The sequence below is a fragment of the Phodopus roborovskii genome, unplaced genomic scaffold, assembly GCF_943737965.1.
Source record: "Phodopus roborovskii unplaced genomic scaffold, PHOROB, whole genome shotgun sequence".
Classification (NCBI taxonomy): Eukaryota; Metazoa; Chordata; class Mammalia; order Rodentia; family Cricetidae; genus Phodopus; species Phodopus roborovskii.
In genome coordinates, this window is record NW_026126480.1 from 53,415,210 (window position 1) to 53,437,806 (window position 22,597).

A 22,597-nucleotide genomic window follows, 5' to 3' on the forward strand; every position below is an offset into this window, starting at 1 on the left:
ATCCCTGCACTGGACAGGATGAGCAGTGGTACTCAATGTTCTGTTACCAGCTCCAAACGCCTGGAGCAAGGACACATAAAGAAGTTCATTCTCGGGACTTAGGATTGATGTTGGGGCACCCCTCAAGTCCCCAAGTAGAAGTTACACAGTGAGGCTCCAAGAGAGGCCAATGCCAGACACAGCCAAAGGGGCTAGAAGTTGCAGTATGAATGAGAAAACATGTGTACTGAGAGAAAGTGGGGACTGAGACAGTGATTGACATGCAGGGGTAACTTGATAAGGTCAGCATGTCCCAGCCATTCCAAACATGACAGCTGATGTGGACCATGGGCACTCCTGCTTACTTGGGAGGTGGGCAGAAGAATCTACTCCTCCAGGGTAGGAAAGATGGGTTATTAAGATCTTCCCATCTCAGGCCCCAGACAGAAGTGACTGAAAAGTGGTCACCAGCTACAAAGAGTCAGACAGCGAGGAGTCAGGCACCTTTTTTTTATAAAAACGCATAATCTTATTTTCCACTCTTTAAAATCACATTCAAAAATCGGCAAAGAAATGCCCTGGGGGTGAGTAAACAAGGGGGGGGGTGCGCTGACCCAGCCCCAGGGGGAGAGGGCGCGACACCACACACGGCTGCGCGACTGGCACAAGGGGGCATGCGGTGGGCAAGGTGGCACCTGTGGGTGGTGGCACTGACAGGACATGGGCTAGGGGGCTGGACAGTGTGGGTGGGGACACACTGACCAGCCAGGACAAAGAGGACTGGCCCCAGCTGGGCTCTTATGCTGTGCTCCCTGCCCAGGCTGTCCCACTGTGGTCCTGGGCAGGCGAGCCTCACTCAGCCCAGGACTGGGGGCCTAGGTTCAGGCTAGGCCAGGCTGGCCCAATCCACAATTGCCTTTTCTGTGCTCCTCTGAGTCTGGGCACACAATGGGAAGAAGAGGGGACTTGCATGAAGGCCAGCAGCAGCCATTGCCATTGCCAGACTTCTGACCCAGCCCTTGTGACCATGGAAGGGGAGATGGGGCAGTAGTGACACAGAGGCTTTTCCTGAACAAGGACCTAGGAGCCAGTCCCTGTGGGAACCTCCAGGTCTGGGGAGACAAGGATTTTCTCTCACCAGTGGCAAGAGGACAGGAAGGACAGCAAGGGGCCTGTCCCTCTGTGGCATGAGGGCTGTGGTAGGAAAGTTCAAGTAGTACCCCTGTGTTGCACCTTCCTTCCTGGGGTGGGGGTGCTGGGCCACCCAGCTGTGCCACAGGCTGAGCATAGTCCACAGAGCCTGAAGTGGCACACGACCTCATGTGGCCTCACCCCATAGAGGGGCGAGAAGGCTGCTGAGGGTTGCTCCTCTTCCCTATAGGAAGTCACTGGGAGCAAAGACCCGGGGGGGGGGGGGCGGAGGGTTAGGGGTCAGGGCAGGGGTATTAGACAATGGCTGGGTTGGTTGGTGGCAGCAGGAGCTGAGGCAAGCGAGCCCCTCCCTGGGGGCTGGGCCAGGCTGGGGCCACAGGAAATCACAATAATTACAAAATAAAACCTTTTCCGCTTTGCGGGAAAACAAATAATAAAAATTCAACAAAATAAATTAGAGGTTTATAAAAGGCGGGTGGGCAGGCGGGCAGCAGACGGGTGGGTCAGAGGCCATTGGCACTGCCACGCTGGATCAGTGGCACTTTGCTCAGCTCCACCACAGGTGAGCGTGGCTTGTTCTTCATCTTGGGCACTCGCTGCACCAGCTGCTGGGCCTCACGATAGGCATCACGCAGCTCTTTTTTCCATTGCACCAGCTCAGGATCACTCTGTACATGTCCAGGATCTGTCAGCCTCTGCTGGCCAGGCACCCACCCATCTGCACCCTCACCTCAGGCCCCACTTACATCACACTGCAGGACAAACTGCTTGCCACCACGGATCTTAAGCAGGAGACACTTGCGCTCTTTGATCTGTGTCTCTTCCACCGACTGGATCTCTTCCATGGTCAGGAGACTCTGCTGCAGGGTGGGAGGGGCAGAACAGGCTGTGAAGAAAGGCCCCGAGTCCACCCTGTGCCCATACCAAGTTCTATCAGTACCCGTCTTACCGGAGCCTCGCCTTCACCCCGCCACTCAAGTCGGTTGGGGAACAGGTAGAAGTACCGCCGCTGCCACTGCGTCAGGAAGGGGTTGCCCATCTTGGACATGTAGCCATGCATGATGCAGTCCTTACCCAGAGCATAGTCTGCACAGAAGATGGGGGGTAGGCTCAGCACCCCACCTCCTTTTTTTGGCTGCAGTCTTGGTCAGTTCTTGGCACCCCTGTGACCATGAGTCCTCACCCTCCTCATGGCCCAGCTGCTTGTTTTTGGCTTTCTTCCGTGCCTCCAGCCGATCTGTCTCAGCATTGATGGTGTCAAAAACAGTCTCTGCCACCTCCTGCTGCCACCGCTCCGAGATGGTGAGAGGGAAGTTGCGATACAGTTCCTGGTCACTGTCCAGTAACTTCACCAGGTGGACATGGAAGGACGACATGGATAGACAAAGGGTGCCAGAACATTGTCAGCCATAGGCCTGCATAGGGCCCTAAGCCAGGGATGGTCTCATATGACCACTGTCCCCAGGGAGGTTGGGGGATGAGGAAGTATGGCCCACAATCCACCAGGCTTCTGCCAGTGTCTCACAGGGACAGAAGAGGGGCAGGGGCCATCTAGAGATGGCCAGGCTCGGGGTTCAGGGGCTCAGCAAGGTGCAGTACCTTGATTCCTTTTGTGTCCTCCTCATCGAAGGAGCCAATGTCAAAAGCATCAGCTGCATTCACTTCCCCACGTGGGGGGATAAGTGGGGGCGGGTACTGAAAAGAGCAGGGGTTGGGCATCAGCAGGGGTAAGGCCATGGGGTTCCCTATCCTACCCCTGGAAAGGCTCTTACCTTCTGTAAGAAGACCATCTGCCAGTCCAGTGAGCGGAAAAAGGGGCTTTCCTTTACCTCCTGAGCCCTGTGGAGAGACATACATGTCACCTGGGCTCTGCACCACCCAAGTTGGGCTAGATCCAGACTATGGGTTCATTAGTTCAGGCTTGACTCCTGACTCCACCACCTTTTGGCTCTATGATCTTAAGTGAGTTCCATAACTCTCAGCCTGTTTGTTCATTCTCTAAATGGGAGAAGCAGTTCCCACATCCTGGGGTTGGTATGAGTTTTAATCCTGCTTTATCCAGCAATTAACAGATGTCTTAGCAGACATAAAAAACTGCTATTAAGCTGGATGTGGTGGCACACACCTCTAATCCCAGCACTTACAAAGTAGGAACAGGAAGATGAGGAGTTTGAGACCAGCCTCAGCTACAGAGTAAGGGTACTCTGAGCTACATGAGACCTTGTCTTGAAAAATAACCCCTCACCTCATGCAAAAAACAAAACAAAACAAAACAAAACAAAACCATTTATAATTGTGGTCATCATCACCTTGCCATGAAGACTCCTCTAGGCCTTTTAAAAGCTGGCCCCCAGTTGGTTCCAACATTGACACACTCAGCCAGCCCCACCACCTTGAGGACACTGGATAGCGTGGGCTGTGACCTCCTTGTGAGCTCCTCACAAGGGAGGTTGAGACCATGGAGGAATTCACATGATGGGACACAATCATTGTTCTAAGGAGCCACAGCCACAGCCAGAGGCCCAGGCAGGCTGGGCTGGCAGCCCACAGCAAAGACTGAATGTGGCCACATGCTGGAGGGGCCAGGGTACTCACCCACGGCCCAGACAGCCTAGCCTCCGATTGACATCTCTCTGCAGCAGACCTTCCAGCAGGGACCGCAATTCAGGGGAGAAGGAGTCAGGCAGCTCAACAGCCTTCCAGGATGAAGAGAAGGAAGAAGTCAACACGAGCCCAGGAAGAGCCCTTGGCTCTGGGGGAGGGGTAGAAGCCAGCAACAGCAGATGAGGCCCAGTCTCTTCCTGGTCCCCAGCAAGTGTGAGCTCTGACAACACAAAGGAGGCAGGAGGCTACAGGGCAGGAAGCCTTTCCCTTAGGCTAGCGAGGGGATCACTGGCGGGAGAAGTGTGCTGGTAGAAAGAACAGGAGCTTACGGTTCTGACACCACTGTAGACCTTCCCTGCTACCCTTACACTCACCATTGTCAATGTCATGCGATCAATCTCATGCTTGTCTTTGGTCTTGTGCTGCCGAAAGGGGCTGTGTCTGGACATGAGGTCAAAGGCGAATGTCAAAGAACAAGAATGGGAAAACTGAGGTAGACTGCATGAATGAGGCTTGTGAGAAGTGAGGGGAGGCTCCAGCCCTAAGGCCCAGGCCACGGAGGGCTCCCCTCCATGCTTCCTATCTGGACTGCTGGACAATGTCTCAGGGCTCACCCTACTTGCCCACCTGGGATAGCCTACTCACCCCCGCAACAACTTGAAGAGCATGCAACCCAGGGAGAACCAGTCAGCACTGCTGTCATAAGCCACGCCCTTCTGTAGGACTTCGGGGGCCATGTACCCGTGCGTGCCCCTGTGGAAGCATAGGTTGTAAGTGAAGTGGAGAAAGTTTGGGAAGGGAAGGAACATCTAGACACTCACACACTGGCATGGGGCTTCTTCTTGGAGAAGTCACAAGCGAGACCCAGGTCCGAGATTCTCACGTGGCCATGCTCATCCAGGAGAATGTTGGCTGGCTGTGAAGGGAAACCCAGTGAACTGTTTTGCCAGGTGGAGGCTGATCTGGACCTTAACTGGAGGGAACCAGAGGTTTCTGGGACAAGATCCCTTCCCTATCACAACTTGACTCGGAATGTGGCTCAGGCAGGGAGATGAAGAGGGCAAGGCAGGGAGGCAAGCTACCCATTGTCACAGCCCTAGACTAGAAAAGGGTGGGTGACAGCAACCCCTCACCTTCAGGTCCCTGTATACCACGAAACGGTTGTGCATATGTTCAAGCCCCAGGATGATCTCAGCCGCGTAGAAGCGCATGTCGGCCTCTGAGAAGACTCCGTGCTGAGATAGATGGTAGTGCAGGTCCCCACCTGAGGGGCAGTCCTCCAGGTGAGACTCAGCTTCCTGCCCAGGTCCAGCCCTAGGTCCACCCCCTAGGGCCGGTACTGGGCTCACCGTTCATGAGATCCAGGATGAAACTGAGCTTGTCTGGTGTGTGGAATGCATATGACATGCAGACGATGAAGGGGCAGTCCTAGGAGGGAGGGGAAGGTGAGCAAAGGCCAGCTGAGGCTTGGGTCAGAGGTCACCATGGGGCCCACTGGCCTCCCAGCTCACCCCGGTGCTGACGAGGGAAAGCATGATCCTCTCGTTCAGGGCCAGGGTCTCCCCCTGCTTCATCTTGATGCGCTTCTTGTCCAGACACTTCATGGCGTACCTATGATGGAGTAGGAAGTCAGCTGTGTCAGCACACCCTGCAGGGCAGAGCCCCAGGCTGCCTCAGCAGGCTGCTGATGAAGACCAGACGCAGGACAGACACGTGACACAGCCAATGCTTTAGAGAGGGCAAAAGGTGCTGGCAGGTTAGTCTCTGAGGAGCCTGAAGGAGACACAATAGCCAAAGCAAGACAGGAAGGAGGGACAGTGGCCGGAGGGGGTAAGGAAGAGACTGAACATTCAGGGTGACAGGCTTGGGACAATGATCCCCACAATAGCTCCTCCTTAGAAGGCCTCTCTGGGAGCCTGACTCCTCCCTCAGGCACCCCACCCAGTGCCAGCGGACCAGGGTGCTCACATCTTGCCTGTGTCTGCTTTCCGGCACCCATACACCTCACCGAAGCCCCCACGCCCGATGATGCGATGCACACTGAAGTCGTTCATGGTCAGCTGCAGGGTGGCAACAGCTGAGGTGAGGGCAGGCCTCCTGGGCCCAGCCCCACAGCAGAGGCATTTGGGCACCAGGGTAGGGTCCCCTACTCCTGTGATGTGCCACACACTCACCTTTCTCCAGCCTCCCCCACTGGAATCCTAGCACTGGCCCCCCTTCCTCCAGAGCCACCACTGTGAGCCACTGTGAGGCTGGCGACAGAGCCCTGGTTGCTGTACTTCCCAATAGTCCCAGGCACACTGGCACATTGCACCAGCGTGCCAGCATCCAAGCCCACCAGCCCACTCACATGGATATTGAGCTCTACATTCTTCCACTGGCAAAATCGTGTGAACTTGTCACTGGGAAAGAGAGAGGACACACACTTAGGCAAACTTCAAGGTATTTTGAGGCCATCAGAGCCTATCCCGCCCACTGCCCTACCAGAGTCCTGGCAAGTGAACACAGAGACACCCTGGACCTGTGGTCAGCTCTGGCCACACAGCCTCAGCAGCTGAGCCATGGAGTCCTCCTGGGACCAGAGAGATGGTCTCCAGTCAGACCTCCACCAAGGTGCAAAGCCTGCTGCTCACACACCTGCAGATAAGAGCTCATTCCCAAGAAAGTCATCTTCTCAGCCATCCATCCCCTGCTTCTATAGCTAAGTAGCTGGACTGAAAATGTGCTCCTAGCATTCTGCCTAGACTCTGGAGGTTCAAGATACAGAAGGCAGTGTGTACTTCAAGCCTAGCCCTGACTGGACCTTGACACTCCATAGCACAGAGAGACCAGCAAGGTGATCCCAAAAAGACAGGGTGAGAGAAGGGAACAAAGAGCCTCCCACGAGTTCCTTTGATAGGGCATGGACAGACCAAGCACCTGCCAGTCAAGAGTCAGAGCAGCTGCCAATGTCCTACTCAGATCTCTTCTCCCTCTTTTTTCTCCCACTCACCTCTCAATGAACTTCTGGAACACATCCCCTCGCAGGTTCTGACAAATCTCTTCAATGTATGGCTGTGGGGAGGGAGCTGGGAGTTGGTGACCAAGTCTATTAGGCCCTGGTCACCCAAGTCTTGCATCCAGCCCCACGCTCCAGGGCCCTAGCTAAGACAGGCAGCCCTGATCCGGGGAGGGTGGAAGATGAGGAAAGGGGCCCAGCACGCACCTGGAAGAGATCTGGAGGCACCTGTCTCTTCACCAGGTGGCCCTGGACATGCTCCGTAGCATTCTTTGAAAAGGGCTGCAGGGAACAGACGTGGCTGTGTGTCCTATACAAGGCCCTTTCCCCCTCCAACAACAGCTCATGCGCTGGCCCCAAAGACAGCTGACCCGGACACTCACATGTGAGCAGGCCAGCAGTTCTTTCATGATATAGGAGTCAAAGATCTCGCGGCTGCGGACCACACGCTCCTCCTCTGTCTCCAGCTTCTCATATTTCTTGATCTGAAAGGCACACCCAGAGATGGTCTGTAACCGGGGCATGGGGCTAGTAGATCCCAGGTGCCTCACAGACTCAGCAAAGGTGCCCAAGCACCTTTCTTTCAGCAGACCTTGACTGTCGTACCTCTTCATAGAACTCCACCAGGGGCTTGGCCTCTTCCAGGTGGTTCAGGCAGAAATCTCGGAAAAGCAGGTACCCTGAAAGCAATCAGGCCTGGTCATGTTGAGTCATCAACACCCTCCCCAAGAGGCCTGCCCATCACCATGGATAGAGTGAGCTTGGGGACTCCAGACAGAATTAGCCAAGGCAGCAGGAGAGATGGTCTGTATCTCAGGAAGAGTCTAGGCAATGTGGGCACCGAGGCCGTCATCAGCCCGGAGACGCAAATTCTAGGTTAGGGTACCTGTACTTGTACACTATCCCCAGAATCTGCCTCTGTAGATGACGGCTGGAAAACACTGGTACTGTGGCAGGGTAGGGGAGGAGTGGGGCTGGCTCTGCATTAACGCCTGGTTCCCCTTAGATGGTGACACTGCCTACAATGGGTTATAGATACAGTAAGGCTCTTTTTTGTTTGTTTATTTTCTGAGACAAGGTTTCTCAGTTTCTGGCTGTCCCGTAACTCATTCTGTAGACCACATTGGCCTCAAACTCAGAGATCTGCCTGCCAAGTACTAGGATTAAAGGTTTGTGTTACCACTGCCCAGCTTATAGTGAGGTTCTTAGTGGAGATATTGTGATGCCCTGGCCACCCAGGCCAGGTCAGGCTGTAGCAGGAGGGAGGTGGCAACCAAAAAAGTCCCACTCCTTACTGCCTCCCTCATATCTAGATGATTTCTCTTATTTCCTTGACTAAAAAGGCAAGTCCATTTGGGGAAATTAAGGCTCAGGGAGATCTGCCATGAGAATTCAGAGCTCCTTGATCTACCGGTAGGTCCCTTGGAAAACCAGACCAAGGGTGGAGGTCTCAGAGCAGCTTCCAGATGACAGGGCAGAGCTAAGGGTGGGTCCCTCCTCAGGCTTCTAGTCCAACACAGATGCCTGAATTGTTTGTTTTGTTTTTCAAGATAGGGTTTCTGTGTAGCCTGGCTAGCCTGGAACTCACTATATAGACCAGGCTGGCCTCCAAATCAGAGATCCTCCTGCTCTGCCTCCTAAGTACTGGGATTAAAGATAAGCACCACCATCTCCCGGCTAGGATGCCTGGATTGTGCTAAGTGGCTATGCATCTTTAAGAGGCACTGGTGACCGACCTACTGTTGTTAATGGTGTAACTGCTAATACCTAAAGCACCATTTCTTCTAAGAGTAGCCTGGTCTTTTAATGGGGAACCTTCCAGTGACTTGGGAACAAGGCTGTGAGGAGAGGTGTGGGATTGCAAAGTGCTCTTACTGACACCAGATTCAGGTCCACCCTGTCTGCCATGGGCATTTGGGCTCAAAGTCCTATTTCTCAGATTTGACCAGCATGAGGCTCAGAAAGGAGAGGCAATTTGCCCAAGACCAGACAGCACAGACCTGTACCCAGGCTGTGTTCTTCCTGGCCTACTGCTGAACTAAGGCTGACCCCCAGTGCCTAATCCTTCCAGGCCACCCTCAGTTCCATACTGAGATCCCATCCTCAGGAAGACCAAATCTGTACCCTGTATGACTACAGTGGCTTCCTGGGACACGATCCTAAGCCTTCCCTGGGCTGGGACATGAGGTGGGCAACATACTTCTAAGACAAGAGTATACACCCCACACATCAGAGGAAGGATGGAGGGGCCAGCTCCAAGGCAGGTTGCTCATATAGGGCCCAGGGGAGGGGGCGGGGCCAACCACAGCTCTGCAGGCACCACAGGAAGGGCCCCGCCTCTTCCTGTCAGTTCCACCAACGGCCCAGAGCAGCTGTGGCTGCGCCAAGGGGAAGCTGCAACTCTCAAAAACAAAAACCCCAAAGGAGGAACTTCCCTGGCGCCTAGGGAAGACTGATGGGGCCCCCACCCCCACCACAGGGCTCCCTGGGCAGAAGCCAGGGGCTGAGAGGCACAAAGACTCATTATTCTTTACTGGGGGTGGAGGGAACAAGTAGATGGGGAGATGGGGGTACCTCTTAGGACGGGGCACATGGCACAACCAGCTACCAGGTGACAGGAAGCTAATCCTGGAGTCTTCATGGAGAGACCTTAGGCAGGAGAGGTGGCTGCACTCACCTAACTTCTGTGAGAAGATCTTTTCAAAGGTCACCTCTCCTCGGTCCTCTAAGTACTTCTGCATGACGCTGCGGATGCTGCAGGCAAAGGAACACAGTGAGCAGGGGCTCACACAGACCTGGAGCTACAGGCCCTTCCCAGAAGCTTAGATCAAGAACTCATTTTGAAAAGAAAAACATATTATTTATTGTACATGAGGGGGGCATGCATGCCAGGCTATGTAGAGGTCAGAGAAGAAGGTATGGGTTGTCAGGCATGACAGCAACACTTTTACCTACTGAGCTGTCTCCTCGGAGGCCTCTTTTTAAAAGATAGAATCACAATCACACTATATCCCAGGATGGACTTGGATCCAGAGGCCCTCCTACTTCGATCTCTCCAGTGCTGGGATTGCAGGTAAGTGCCACCATGTCTAGCTTGAATGGAACCATCCTTTAACTCAGTGTCATCATGCCCTCCAGGGAGCTCCCAGACCCCCAGCTAGCCTGCTCACTCATTCTGTCCACATAGGTCACCTCAGGTGAACCCAAGGTTATGGTGGACAACAGGGTCTCACCTGTGCCTACTGCCTGCAGAGGTGTGTGTCCCGCACTGCCACACACTGGCTCTGGTAACTCAGCCAAACTGCAAAGCCAGGACCTGTCCATCAGTTGGATAATGAGCAAATCAACAAACTGTGGCTCTGTTATGTGTGGCCATAAGAAGGAAGGAGGCACCAACACACACTACCACATGGTGACACTTGACAAGTTCAAGACCAGGACCAGGTAGTGATGGCATCACAAAAGGACTTAGGTTTGTATGAGCCCATCCACATGACTCCATGACAGGTTCATGGACAGAAAACCAGATTTGTAGGTGCTAGGAACTTGAGGGAAACTGCCCAAGGGGCCATGGGTTTTTTGGTTTTTGTTTGGCTTGTGTGTGTAGATCAGGGAACAGCTTTTAGGAATCAGTTTGCTCCTTTCAGTGAGGTGTGCATCCCAGGGGTGAAACTCAGGTTTTTTGTTTGTTTGTTTGTTTTGTTTTGACCAGTTGAGCCATCTCACCAGCCAGGAGTAGTGTTTCCTCAGAAGTGATGGGATCCTCTGGGAGGAAGGCAGCACAATGCAGTGAACACACACAGAAAATACTGAATTCTGTTTTCATTTTTTTCTGTGTTTTAGGGGAACAGGGTCTTGCTGCTGTTGTAGCTGAGGATGGCCTCACTCATGTAGCAATCCTTCAGTGCTGGGTTTACAAGCATATATTACTACACCTAGCCTGAACTGTATATGTTTTTCTTCCTTTTTATTTTTTCCAAGATAGGGTTCCTCTATGTTGTCTTAGTCCTGGCTGTCCTGGAACTCATTCTGTAGAGCAGGCTGGCCTCAAACTCACAGAGATCCGTCTGACTCTGCCTCCTGAGTGCTGGGGTTGAAGGCATGCACCACCACTTCCCAGCCTTAATACTTTAAGTGATGAATTTATATTATATTTCATCTTTACCCTAGCACTCAGAAGCATCAGGGATTCAAGGCCAGCCTGGGTCACACAAAACCCTATTTCAAAAAAGAAAAGTTCAAGCTTCAGTGTGTATCCCTAACACGTTGATAAAAACATGAATGATTCCTGCCTAGGGCCATAAGGGAAGGACTGGTCACCAGAGTGCCTGAGACAAACTCCACAATCACCATCTTGTTGATCTCAGTGCATCAGTGTGCATGACCTAGGGAAGTCTCACTGAGCTACATTCCATGCTTCAGATGCCTCCTTGTTGTCTCTACCCTCTTCTTCTGGGCCACTGACATGCCAGACCTGCTAAGCTGCCCCAACAGCCAGCTCTGGTCACATTTGGCCTCCAGTAGCCTGGCCTCTTCAGAGAACACAGAGCTGCCCAAATGAGGGCACACAGGGACTTGCTAGGTCAAGTCCTTGTGGACATGTAGAGCCCCAATAAGCCTCTGACTAGGAGACTGTGGCTGCTGAGGATTCACAGCCACAGTCCAGCTCTCAGTTTGGCCCTACCTCCCCTAGAATCCCTGGCAGGTCAAGCTTAGGTTGGCCTGGTCACCCAGGCTAGTATCAAGGCACTGTTCATGGTGAGACCCATACCCGCTTCTAGACAGGTCTGTCCCTGGTACAGACCCCTTTTCTGTGGTATCAGTGGGTGCTGAAGTCTTAGAGGCCTGTGGTCAGATCAGCTCTGGGTAGTGGGGAGCTGCTGTGTGGAGATTGTGGACCTTTGCTAGCTTCCTGAAGTGCAAACAGGATGTCACCAGGTGGTGAAGCTCAGAGTAGGTGGGGGTGGGGTGTTAAGACAGGTGAGGGAAAATTGGCCCAGCAACAAGAGGCCCACAGGGCAGGGAAGAAGGTACAGCAAAAACTGCATGAGCTAGGGAGATGGCTCAGCAGTTAAGAGCCTGTTCTTCCTGAGTTCAATTCTCAGCAACCACATGGTGGCTCACAACCAACTCTAGTGGTATCTGATGCCCTCTTCTTGCATAAAGGTGTATGTGTAGATAGAGTACTCATATACGTAAAACAAAACTAAACAAAACAAAAACCTTGGCCTGATGGTGGTGGTGCATGCCTTTAATCCCAGCACTTGGAAGGCAGAGGCAGGCAGATCTCTGTGTTTGAGGCCAGCCTGGTCTATAGAGTGAGTTCCAGGACAGCCAAGGGTACACTGAGAAACCCTGTCTTGAGAACAAAAACAAAAACAAAACAAAATAAAACAAACAAAAAAAACCAAAAACAAACAAAAAAACAAACAAACAAACAAACCCTGCATGAGGGAAGGACAGAAACAGGGAGCTAGGGATTTCAAATCTAGAGTACAGCCTGATGGCATGGCCCTTAGGAAGCTGGATCCAAGACAGAGTAGAGACTTTATTGGGTCACTATGTAAGGAAGTCCAGGCAGACACTCTGATAAGGTGAGGGGGAAGTGGGGCTGGGGAGGCTATTGGGCTGTGGGTGTAGAAAGGGTGTTTGCCAGCTTTATTTTGCACTGTGGGCTTCCAAGTTTTTGGAAAGATGACAGCTCTGGTCAGAAGCAGAACTGGACAAAGTAGTGCCAAGGCAGCAGACCCAAGGCCCAGCCCTCCCAGGATCTATCTTTGTTGGCCTTCCTCAGGAAAGGCCTCTCAAGATAGTGAAGTATGCAGAGCTGCCAGGGCCCAATCCTGAAACTATGACACCCTCGCCTGGCTGGGGGCTGGGAGACACCACAGCTCGGCCAAAAGAAGCAGGCAGGGCTCTCATGACCAGGTCTTCCAGCCTGCAACTCCTGCCCAAGCTCAGGGACCCCCATACTGTTGCCACAGAGCTGGCTCCCACTGGACAGCTTTGGTAACTGGCAGAGGCACCAAGGTTACATATGCCCTTCATGTACACTGGCTCAACCTTTCCTCCTGGGGACCAGCCACCATCAACATACTTCTTCATCCTCAGAAGACTCAGAGACACTCATAGACATGTACAAATGATAGGAACTTGAAGAAAAGCTGCGTCCAGCTGGTGGCTCAATCAAAATCCCAGCATTAAGGAGGCTGAGGCAGGAGGTTTGCTGTGAGCGTGAGGCCCTAACCCCTAACACACACACACACACACACACACACACACACACACACACACACACACACACACAAAAACCTTAAATACTTAAATAAGGAAATATATCAGACACAGCCCATGCCTGCAGATGGCAGCTTGGCCAGGCAGCCCCCCACACGGGAGGCTGATCTCTTGATCTCTTAAATCCTGCAGGGCAGTGGCCCTCCTGAAAACCTGGCAGAAGGGCTCAGGAACCTGCAAAACCAGGTGGATCTCACCTGGCAGAGAGCCCAGGAGGGTGAGACTGTCACCACCCCAAATTCTGGGTGCTCTGCTTGTCACCTAATTTTTACATTCGGTAACATTTCTGTAAACAGACAGGACAGGAAGTGAAGCAATAAAAGGAAGAAAATATTAGCAAATCAACCTTCCATACAGTGGAGGGTCAAGTGGGATGTATGGACAGGAAGATGCTGACAACAGGCAGAGATCTCAGCTGTTAGGGAGACCTCACCAGGATCTGGGCAAGGCACTGGGAATGGGGGCCCTGGGTACCACTGGGATACCCTCCCAACTCCACATTGCCTTTCTGAGAACTGGCAAAACACGCCCACCCAGGGTCAGGGAGCTGCCACCACTATTTCTCACTATTTGGCTCAGAGCAGCTGATATGGGTGTACAAAGGTACCCAACAAACATAGTGCTTGTAAGAGACCCTCAGACAGCCAGGTAACCAACAGGGAGGGCATAGCTATGGCATTCTTCCCAGCCCACAGTACTTCACTTTTTTCCTAAAGAAGAACATAAGTTTTTTAAAAAATAAGATAAGTACTATCCTCCAACACAAACATAAGGCCAGGCCTGAGCAGAGTCCTTGAATGGAAGGCCCTCTAGTATGACAATTTTAGAGTTTCCAGCCTGGCCCCACAGAGTTAGAGGCTAAGGAAGCTAGCAGGTTAGAAAAGGTGTCACTGGATGAAATTCCTGACCAGGAAGCAAGTGCAGGCTTGCATGGGAGGCAGCAGCAGTCTCTTGGCTGGGTTCTTGATGCTGGCAGTGCCTAGAAATGTGACATGTCCTGAGTGGCATCTTTATCTCCACCCAAGCCAATAACCCCATCCATCCAGAGGTACATGGCTCTCAAGTTCCACTCTGAGTTTTTACGAAAATCAAATATGCTGGCCATGGTAGCAGATGCTTGTGAGTCCAGCACTTGGGAAGCTGAGGCCAGCATATAGTAAGCTCCAGGTCAGCCTAGCTGAGTGAAGGCAGTTAAGTTTACTATTACTCCAGGTGGGAGACACTGGAGACCCCTGTATCCTGCCAGCTGGAACGGCATCCTGGCCAGGTTCCAAGCAGCTCTCCCTATACTGCCCAGGAGGTCAAGTCAGAAGATATTTTATTTATTTTAGCATGTATACATATGTGTGGTATGTATGCATGTTCACATGAATTTTGATCCATGTGTATGCAGAGGCAGGTACATGTGCTTGTGCTTATAGAAGCCAGAGGTTGCTGTCAGATGTCTCCCTGGTAACTCTCCACTTCATTTACTAAGGCAGAGACCTTTTCAGAACCCAGTGTGGTGATTCAGCTGCTCTAGCTGCTCTAGCTAGCCACCTTGCCCCAGGGACCCTGCTATCCAAGTACTGGGATAACAAGTGAACCACAAGCCAGTCTGACTCTTCTGTAGGTGCCAGGAGTCTAAATTTTGGCTCTCAAGTGTGTACAGCAAGTTCTTTTATCTACTGAGCCATTTCTCCAGCCCTACTTTGGTCTTCTGATATAGGGTTTTGCTATGTACCCCAGGCTGACCTTGAACAAGCAATCTTCCTGCCTCAGCCTCCAGAGTGCTAGACATGTGCCATCATGCTCACTCAGCTAAATTACAGACTTTTCTACTGTTCTTTTTTATATCAGAAAGTCTGAAAGATCTAAAAAAAAAAAAAGGGGGGGGGTGCTCCGAAGTACCAAGTTTTCTGTGCCATTGTTAGCCTGTGTCTTCCCTCCTGAACATTAAGACACAGTTGCCCTAAGGTGTATTATCTGGCACCCCATAACCCCTAACTGCCTACACTACTAGAACTACTCCATAGAATGATCCTATGCTATGCTATGCTAACTAAGCCACATTTGTCCTGTACTTTGAGGAAGGGGCTCTAGACAGGCAATCTCCTGGGTCAGACCAGAGGCCCATTGGCAGGAGGTGAACGAGGGTGGCTACCACTCCTCTGGCCCTGAGAGTAGCTTTAAACACTCTCATGACTCCACCCTAGAGCCCATCAGATTTCTGCCAAAGGATTGAGGGCACCTAGACACAGACATGCTTCATGCCAGGGTGGCTACCAGGTGGTGGTGGAACACACCTACCCCAGTCCCTGTTCCTAGCACTTCTAACAGCTAGGTTGCTTACATAGTTTGAGGAGTAGGAAGAGGGCACTTCCCTTCTCTCAGCAATGACTAAGGTGAGAAGACAGTGGGCAGGGAGGGAGTGGTATCTAAGCAGAAATCTGGTAAGAGAGGTACTACATGCTGCAGTAGGAGAGCAAGTTCCACACTCTGTGGCACAGTGGCCTAGCACATCAGGCATGATCCTCATAGACAGCTCCCATGCAGGGTCAGGGAGCTTAGCTATATAAACTAGGAAGAAGAGCCTACAGGAAGAATGCCCATTTTGATAGTGAGAAAACTGATGTCGGAAGAGTCCATAAGGTCACTGTTCTAGTGGCCAACAGTAAGTCTGTGACGAAGGAAACATCCAAACTAGCTTTGAGGACTGTATCTCAACAGGGCTTCCTCTACCCTCCCTTCAGCCTCCATGGGGATGCTGGAGGAGGGTCTTCAAGGACCAGGGCAGTACCTAGCCCCTTCCCTGCTGCCTCCCTTCCACTTTATCAGGGGCTTTTAGACATGGCATCATATCTCACCAATAGCCTGCCAGACTGGAGAGAATAGTTTTGGCTGGATTCATGGTTTCTGGTATTTGTGTGACAGTGACATTGATGCTGTGATACCCCAAGAAGCTGGTGTAGAGGCTATTGGCCTCCAGGCTGGCGGGTCTCAGACAGCCACACTGGGAACTGCCACACTTTGATAGGGGACAGTTAACAAGCTGCGGCTGCAGCTCAAGTACTCTCTGGCAGCATTTCCAGGAAACCTGGCACAGAGGTGGCAACAGCAGGAGGAAGTCCCCTGGGGTTTCTTATTAATATTTCTTGATGACTCTCCCTGGGGCCGGACAATGTTCTCAGAGCTCAAGGCCACTACCAAAGAGGAAAAGACCAATTGTGGCCACCATGTCCATACAAACCCTTGGCTAATAAAAGACAACAGTGGTTGACCCTCAGCCCATGGTCAATGTACAATGAGCCCCAGACTCCCAGGTTCTCCTACAGGATGTTCAGGAAGACACCAGCCTTCACAAACAAGATGTAAACAGGTACCCTATACCTTATTGCCTACAAGGACATAAGGCATAGACATCCTATTAGGGTGCCTTGAAAACACAATTCTAGGAGTCCTTGCCTGGAGATCCCTGGAAGGGGGTTGTTCCCTTTCCAATTCCAGGGCAACTTCCACCCTCAGAAAAGTGACCCCCATTTTACCATCAAACACCCACGTCTGCATCACCAAACCACCCTTTTCAGTAAGCAGTGATGCGAGACAAGATGTCGTTACAGAAAAATGCTGTTGCCAAATGCCTTACTTTTAGGATCTCATTTGAAGTGGGCCCGAAATAACCTAAGTGTAACTGTCCAGAAGAGGAAATGGCCTCAGGAGCAAGTGGGGAGTAGGAAAGGGGCCCAGGGAGAAACAGCAGAAATGATGGAGGTTGTGCATTTCTCAAAAATCATCACATGCTCTCAGCTTCTGCTGTTTATTCCGTAATATCTTGAGAACAACAGCCATGTGCAGGCAGCTGGAACTCCTGGGGCCCCCAGGGCTCTCAGCTCCCTACACAGCAACCTGGGTACAAGAAGCTGCTGCAGAGTGTGTGCTTGCGCCTGACGTCATCCAGGATTTACTACCAGCATGGATTGTGCATTAATAGGACACATCATTCCCAGGCTGACAGAGCCCAGATTCCTGTGCACAGATCCCAACCTCTGACGCTCATGCTCCCTTCAAATCCATTCACTGAGTGCACAGTAGAGAAGCAAGCAGAGCTGAGCAACTTAATAGCAAATCCATGAAAGCCTTGCTCCAGAGAGGACAGATGGGAAAAGGCATCTCAGAGAGCCATTCCCAGGGAGCAGCAGCAGCTTCAAAGGCCCGCAGGGATAGACTGCAGAAAGATAATCTTGTTTTCAGGGGCAGGAGGGGGTGGGTTGCTGCTACTGGAGTGGAATGTTCTGGTAAGGCATAAAGCTGCCAGCAGCAAGCTTTGTGCTGGTGATGGAGAAGTAGAGGGAGGAAGAAGAGCAAAAGTCTTTTCAGCACTCTGTCCCCCACCAATCCAGGCAGGAAGTCCTGGCTGTAATGAGTTAACAGGAACGAAGAGGCAGAGAAGGAAGAGTAGCAGGGTCTGAGGAGATGGGGGAAACAAGCAAGGGGCGGGCAGCAGTGGAGGAAGCTCATGGTGGGGGAGGGACCAGGAAATAGCCCAGAGAACCAGAAGACTGCAAGAGGCACCCAGCTCTGACATGCTGCTGCTGGGGCTGCCACTGTCACTGGGGAGAGCAGAGACATCTCCTGGGACCGCCCAGGCAGGGCTCTTCAACCAGGAGCCCTGCTTGGGATTAATTACACAGGGCCTCAGTGGTCATATTAAGCAAATGATGGTAATTATAAGACTGCCACAGCTGCTGGGAAAGAGGCAACAGCTTCTGCAGGGTGAGGCCCAGACCACAGTCCCACAGCCCCACAGCCCCACAGCCCTAGGAGGTCACTGGTGAAGGACTAGCCTCCTGGTTTACCAAAGCAGATAAACTGAGGCAGGGTTAGTTTGCCTGGGGCTCATGTGGGCCAGTATTGCAGGAGTGAGGAGCCAGGACCCCTATGTTCTGTCCACACAAAACCCCCTCCTGTGAGAAGGTCGGAGAATGGGTCTGTTTCCCCAGATCCTCTAGGTGACAGAAGGGGCGGTCCCTTTGCCAAGTTACAATGGCACTATGCCCAACAGTTCCCATTCCCCAGCCCTGGGAAAGAAGAGCTGTGATGTCAAGCTCAGCCAAACCACAGCCCTGGGCACCAGCCACAGACAGGCTGCCAAGATGGCCCACCCTAAAGTAGGAACAACTTCCATTGGCACACTGGCACAGGATCGAACCCCACTGCTTCTCTCCTTAACCTTGACTTCACAGTGGGGAAGCAGGACCCTGTATATGATGGAGTTCCTGGCATGTAGCTACCCTTCTATACACTAGCTCAGCCAGGGCAGCCTGTTTCTGTTTCAGCAATGGCAAAAGGATTGGGTCTTGTATACCGTGACAGCTGGTGGTATCAGAAGCTGCCCTGCTCCTTTCAGGCCACCACCTCAGACCCACAGCTCCCAGACAGGGGGTGCCTGCTGTCCTATCCCAGCTAGTTGCATGGGAGTGGGTGGAGGAGACAAAGCAAACAGGGAGAGTACTATGGCCAGGACCCCAAAGACCTGCAATCCAATCCCAGATCTTTTGTTTGACATGCCTCAGGACCACCTGCTGGGTCAGCATACCAGAGTTGTGAAGACAGGGCACTTCGCAAATTGGGCAAACGTGAGACACAGCCATAACCACCTTCAAGGGCAAGAGACATATGCCTCGAGAATGCACAACATGTATCACAAAGGTGACTGCTTTCCTTCATAGCAGGCTTGCATGCCTAGGTCCACAGCCACTGCAGGGTGACTCAGGGTCCTTCCCTGACCTGAGCATACCAATGTTCAATTAAGAGGTTCCTCACCATCCAGACTGAGTGACTGACTCAAAAACATAATACTGATGATTTCCTTGTACCAACGCCTATGGTATCGTTGATTCCTAAAACTCACAGCCTGCCTCCATTGTGATCACAGATTATCACCCCATCCTGGTACTGTTGAGCAACTAGTCCACACAGGCATGGCCCTGCCAACTTCACATGTTGGTTTTTGGATCAACTCAGATGACAGATGTCAAAATAAATAATGAATTATTAAAATCTCCATTCTCATTGCTCTCACATCACCACTACCACCAAATGAAAGAGTAAAGGGAAAGCTCATTCATCAAGGTTCTCAAACACCTGCAGAAGCGACTCAAGGCAGGGCCCATTAGGAGAAATGCATTCTGGGGAAAGATTATCCAAATAAGGAGAGTTCTCAAAAAAGGCACCACCTCAAACTTTGCAGACCTTACACCTGCACAAGACTCTCAAGGTTGTGGCTGCCCAGGAGAGCTAGACATTGCCCGAGATGCTAATTGCATGCCTCCCCCTTCTCTTCCCTTAAAGTTTTGTCATTTCTGAACTCATTTCGTCCTAACTGCTGCTGCTCCTAGACAGCCCTAGCTGACACTCATCTAGTTCCTGTTTTGAGAAATCTGATTGCAAATGTCTTAGAAAAAAGGGGGGCCCAACGGCCTCTTCGAAACACAGACCAATTTTTCCTCTACTGGGCTTGACTCTCAGTCAACCCGAAACCCAGTGAGCAGCCACGACTGCAGGAGGGGCATGGTGAATGTACAACAGCATCCCTATAAGCTGCCAACCCTGCTCCAACAACTGGGGCCACCCTCTGGCCTCTATTTCATACTGCCCACATTTCACAGATGTAAAATCAACGTCTAGAAAGGAAAAGAACTTGCCCCATGTCCTGTGATAAGAGTTTGGCAGTGAAGTCAGGCCCAATTCTTGGCTGCTAAAGGGGCTGGCATGACAAGCTACTGGGACTGACCTCACCACCCACCCACCCACCATAAGGCACCCTATCCTGATGTGGTAGTAGACACATCTGCTTTTCCAGATGCAGGACATCCAGGTCACCCTTCAGGTCAAGACAGTGAACAAAAGATAGCCCTGATGTGGAGGCCAGGTGCCAACATGGATACTTGGGTGACACTAAACAAGTCATTCAAGTGTAAGCTGTGTGTAACACACACATACACGCCTTGTTCTATGGGCACAAAACTACACCTGTCTCACTCTCTGGTCTCCTGTGAAGTTCCAATGGGAAGATAAGTCTGTTGGCCACAATAATAGTGGACAAACCCCAGCTACACTTCTCACATCCTGCCCGACTCTGTGCCCACATCCTGAACAGTTTAAACTTTGATACCAGGTGCAATGACATCAGTTGTCTTGCAGAGAGGTGGCAGCATGGTCCAGATGCTGTAGGATGGGCTGTCCCCGGTCAAAAGTACCCACAAGGCACCACAAGTAGAGAAAACGGTGAATAAGGGACTTCCCTCACCTGAGCGCAGCCCCGAGGGATGGTACACACACCACACAGCACTGTCCCCTCCAAAAAAGTCTGCAGACTCGCCCCCACAAACCGAACAAAAGTGTTACCCACTCTGAGGGGAGAGGGGAGTGGAACACCAAAGAGGGTGGTGCTGGGAGCAGGAGCAATAGACTGGGTAAACAGAGGCAGATCTGGGGAAGGGGACACAAAGGGTGGAGGGCAGAGTCCAGCACCCAGGGTGGGAAAACAGCTGCAGCAGAGGGGGCTGACAGCGACCAGGCGGGGCAGTGAGATACAGGAAGCGGCAGCGCGGCCGGGGGAGCGCGGCCGGGAGCTTGGAGTTGGGGCGCTCTGGGCTCGCAGGCACCGGGCCTGCGGCGGCAGAGAGGGAAGTCCTCAGGTCCTGGGGCGCCTCGGGTAGTGGGGTCTCCGGGGCAGAAGATCCGGGAGTATGGGGGTCCCCAGGTCCTGGGGCAGCCCGGATAGTGGGGTCCTTGGGGCACAGGGTCGCCGGAGTAGGGGGGTCCCCGAGGCCTGGGACGGCAGGGAGAGAGGGGTCCCCGGGGCATGGTACCGTGGTCGGCGCGTGGGGCCCGGCACAGGCGGCCTCACCTGGGCTCTGGAAGCAGGATCTTCTTGCTGGCGCGCGCGGCCGGCGTGGCCTTGCTCTTCTCCATGGCCATCAGGTAGCTCACATCGGCCAGCACCGCCTCCAGGTCGGCCATCTTGGCGGCGGCGGCGCTGTTCCTCCCGCCGCCCGAGGCTCCGCTCCGCTCCCGCTCGCTCGGCCCGGCCCGGCCCGCGCGGCTTGTCGGCCTCGGCGCCGCCGCCGCCCCGTCCGGTCCCCGCTCGTCGCCTGCTCACAGGCGGCGCCGCCCCATGGCGCCGGCTCGGGCCCAGCCCGGCTCGCGCTCCGCTCCCGCCGGGACTGCAGTCGGGGCGCCGCCGCCGCCGCCGCCACCACCACCACCACCACCACCCGCCCTCCCCGCCCGCCCGCGCCCGGAGCTGCCGCCGCCGCCTCCGGCCCCGCCTGCCGCGCACAGCGCCAGCGAGCCGCCGAGGGGCCGAGCCGGGCGGGCGGCCGGCAGGCGGGCGGCAGCGCCCCCTAGAGGCCGCGCCTCTCGGGTCCGGGACGCGGAAGGCAGTCCTGGGCTGTTACCTGAGTCTTGCACCCAGGACTCCCTGGACGACCCCAAGGCATAACCATAAACGGGGATAGCATCTTAGGATGCTAGACTCCATGCTCCCAGCAGGTCGTTGACCCCAGACCGTGTATTATAACAAGAATCCTCACACCGACCAAGATCCCAGACTCAGATTTCAGAACATTCTGTTAGGATCATACCATCATAAACACCTCTGACCCCAGACTTTTGTTTTGTTTTGTTTTTTGTTTGTTTTATTTGTTCGTTTTTGTTTTAGACAGGGTATTACCATGTAGTCCTTGGTGTCCTGTAACTCACTATGTAAACCAGGCTGGCCACTAACTCACAGAGATCTGCCTGCCTCCGCCTCCCAAGTGCTGAGATGGACTAAAGCTGTGTGCTACCAAACCATATTCTGCTGAGAGCTTAACTTTTTAAAAATTCCATTGTTTATTTTCTTACTTATGCACACATGGAGGTCAGAGGACAGACAATTTGACAATCAGTTCTCTCTCTTTTTTTAACCACGTGGATCCCTAGGGATGGAACTCAGGTCCTCAGACTTGGTGGCCTTCTATGTGCCTCCTTCTATCGTAGCCAACTCCTGCCTATTCTGTCCTCCCAGCACTTGAGAAGCAAAGACAGGTGTCTTTCTGTAAGGTCAAATCCAGGCAGTGACCCTATCTCAAGCAAACAAATGAGAAAATTTAAACCACACACACATCTCTAGAGCCCCTTTCTGGTTTCCAACCTGCCAAGGCACTTCAAATCCAGCCTTGGCCACTTAGAACTGATTCCTGTGCCAGTCACAGGCTAGCAAAACAAGTAGCCTTACCCCTTTTACACTTCTTCACTGCTCTGGATCCATACAAATCAAATTGGGGGGGGGCAGTTATTAGTGGATGATATCCCTGGACATCCAAGTCAAAACCCAGGCTGGTTTCCCCTGACTCCTGCTTCATCCTCCCTCCTCTCTACTTCATCCCTACAGCCTCCTGAGAATCCTTTGACCTGTTCATATCTCAGGATCCCTATAACCACTGCCCTGCTGATAAAGGCTCTGACCAGAATGGCTGTTCTCAAATCCAGATCTGATGGGATTACTGCTCATTAAAGGCCAAACACGAGCTGTCTAGCCCCCCA

General features: G+C 52.8%; 1 protein-coding gene across 1 annotated transcript; it reads right to left on the bottom strand.

Moving 5' to 3' along the window:
* Positions 1-1,575: 1,575 nt before the first annotated feature.
* Positions 1,576-21,265, bottom strand: Grk2 (G protein-coupled receptor kinase 2). The gene is made up of 21 exons (XM_051193573.1): positions 20,919-21,265; positions 9,411-9,487; positions 7,340-7,413; positions 7,117-7,218; positions 6,941-7,015; positions 6,728-6,789; positions 6,086-6,137; positions 5,704-5,795; positions 5,247-5,346; positions 5,085-5,163; positions 4,869-4,999; positions 4,557-4,651; positions 4,381-4,488; positions 4,110-4,176; positions 3,727-3,827; positions 2,904-2,970; positions 2,731-2,826; positions 2,315-2,477; positions 2,081-2,217; positions 1,878-1,991; positions 1,576-1,799 (listed from the first exon to the last, which is right to left on the bottom strand). The coding sequence occupies exons 1-21, from the start codon at positions 21,029-21,031 to the stop codon at positions 1,635-1,637; spliced, it is 2,070 nt and encodes a 689-aa protein (XP_051049530.1). The 5' UTR covers positions 21,032-21,265; the 3' UTR covers positions 1,576-1,634.
* Between the last annotated feature and the right edge of the window lie 1,332 nt (positions 21,266-22,597).